This window comes from Sphaeroforma arctica (genome assembly GCF_001186125.1).
Source record: "Sphaeroforma arctica JP610 unplaced genomic scaffold supercont1.8095, whole genome shotgun sequence".
Taxonomy (NCBI): domain Eukaryota; class Ichthyosporea; order Ichthyophonida; genus Sphaeroforma; species Sphaeroforma arctica.
Window position 1 is genome coordinate 407 of NW_014032463.1, and position 891 is coordinate 1,297.

Genomic DNA, 891 nt, shown 5'->3' on the forward strand with positions numbered 1-891 from the left:
GGCGTACGTGATCGACATTAAATAAACGAGCTGCACATTGCCTACGGCAAATTTAAACGTTCCATAATGCCAGCGCGAACGTTATGCCCGCCCACCTATGCGCCAATCCGTATCGAAGTAAGGAATATAATTCGCAGACTTCCCTAACCTACATCAATATATCAACGAGAGACTCTAATGTTAAGTCCACGGTGTGAGACGATACAGAATCTCTTAAGCCGACAACCCAAGCAAGACTGCTTTCAGGTTACGAGTTCGCAGACTTGTCAGCGTTCTGAGTGACAAGAATACACACTATACATCAATGTAAACCGCTCATACTCTCTGCACGCATCGTATAGCCGCGCGCACGCCAAGCATGTGCCATAGTCATTGGTCGTACTTTGAGAACAGGGGACAACTAGAAAGGTTCGCCAGAACAGCAGCACACGTTATGAATCAATCTATGATCTCAAATAAGAAGTACACGCAATGTCCAGGGAAAAACTTGCACATACCCACGAGTATAGATAGCTGCGAGGATCCACACGTTTTGAGTCCATGAAGTGACTCAGCTCCGGGTCGTGGTACTGTAACAGCATACGGAACAGTTGGTAGGGTATCTTGGCCTGATTGCCTTGAGGATGGGGTATGAACTTTTCAATGATGGCGTAGAAGCAGTTGAACACACGCCACAGAGGCAGATTAAGAGTCAGCAGGGGCCGTACTATCTCCGCCCACCCGGGCCTGTACAGATGGTGAGAATGTGTATATAGATAATTAGTTATATACATATAAATATATATATATATATATAAATATAGATAAAATATATATATGTATATATATATATTGTATAATATATATATATATATACATATACTTATATAATACACGCACATACACGCATTG

The 891-nt window shown here is 42.2% G+C and overlaps 1 protein-coding gene across 1 annotated transcript; it reads right to left on the reverse strand.

Moving 5' to 3' along the window:
• Positions 1 to 497: 497 nt before the first annotated feature.
• Positions 498 to 726, reverse strand: SARC_16446 (hypothetical protein; the record flags this gene model as incomplete). The annotated part of the gene is made up of 1 exon (XM_014289449.1): positions 498 to 726. A coding segment is annotated over one exon (229 nt), but the record flags the coding sequence as incomplete, so codon positions are not given.
• Between the last annotated feature and the right edge of the window lie 165 nt (positions 727 to 891).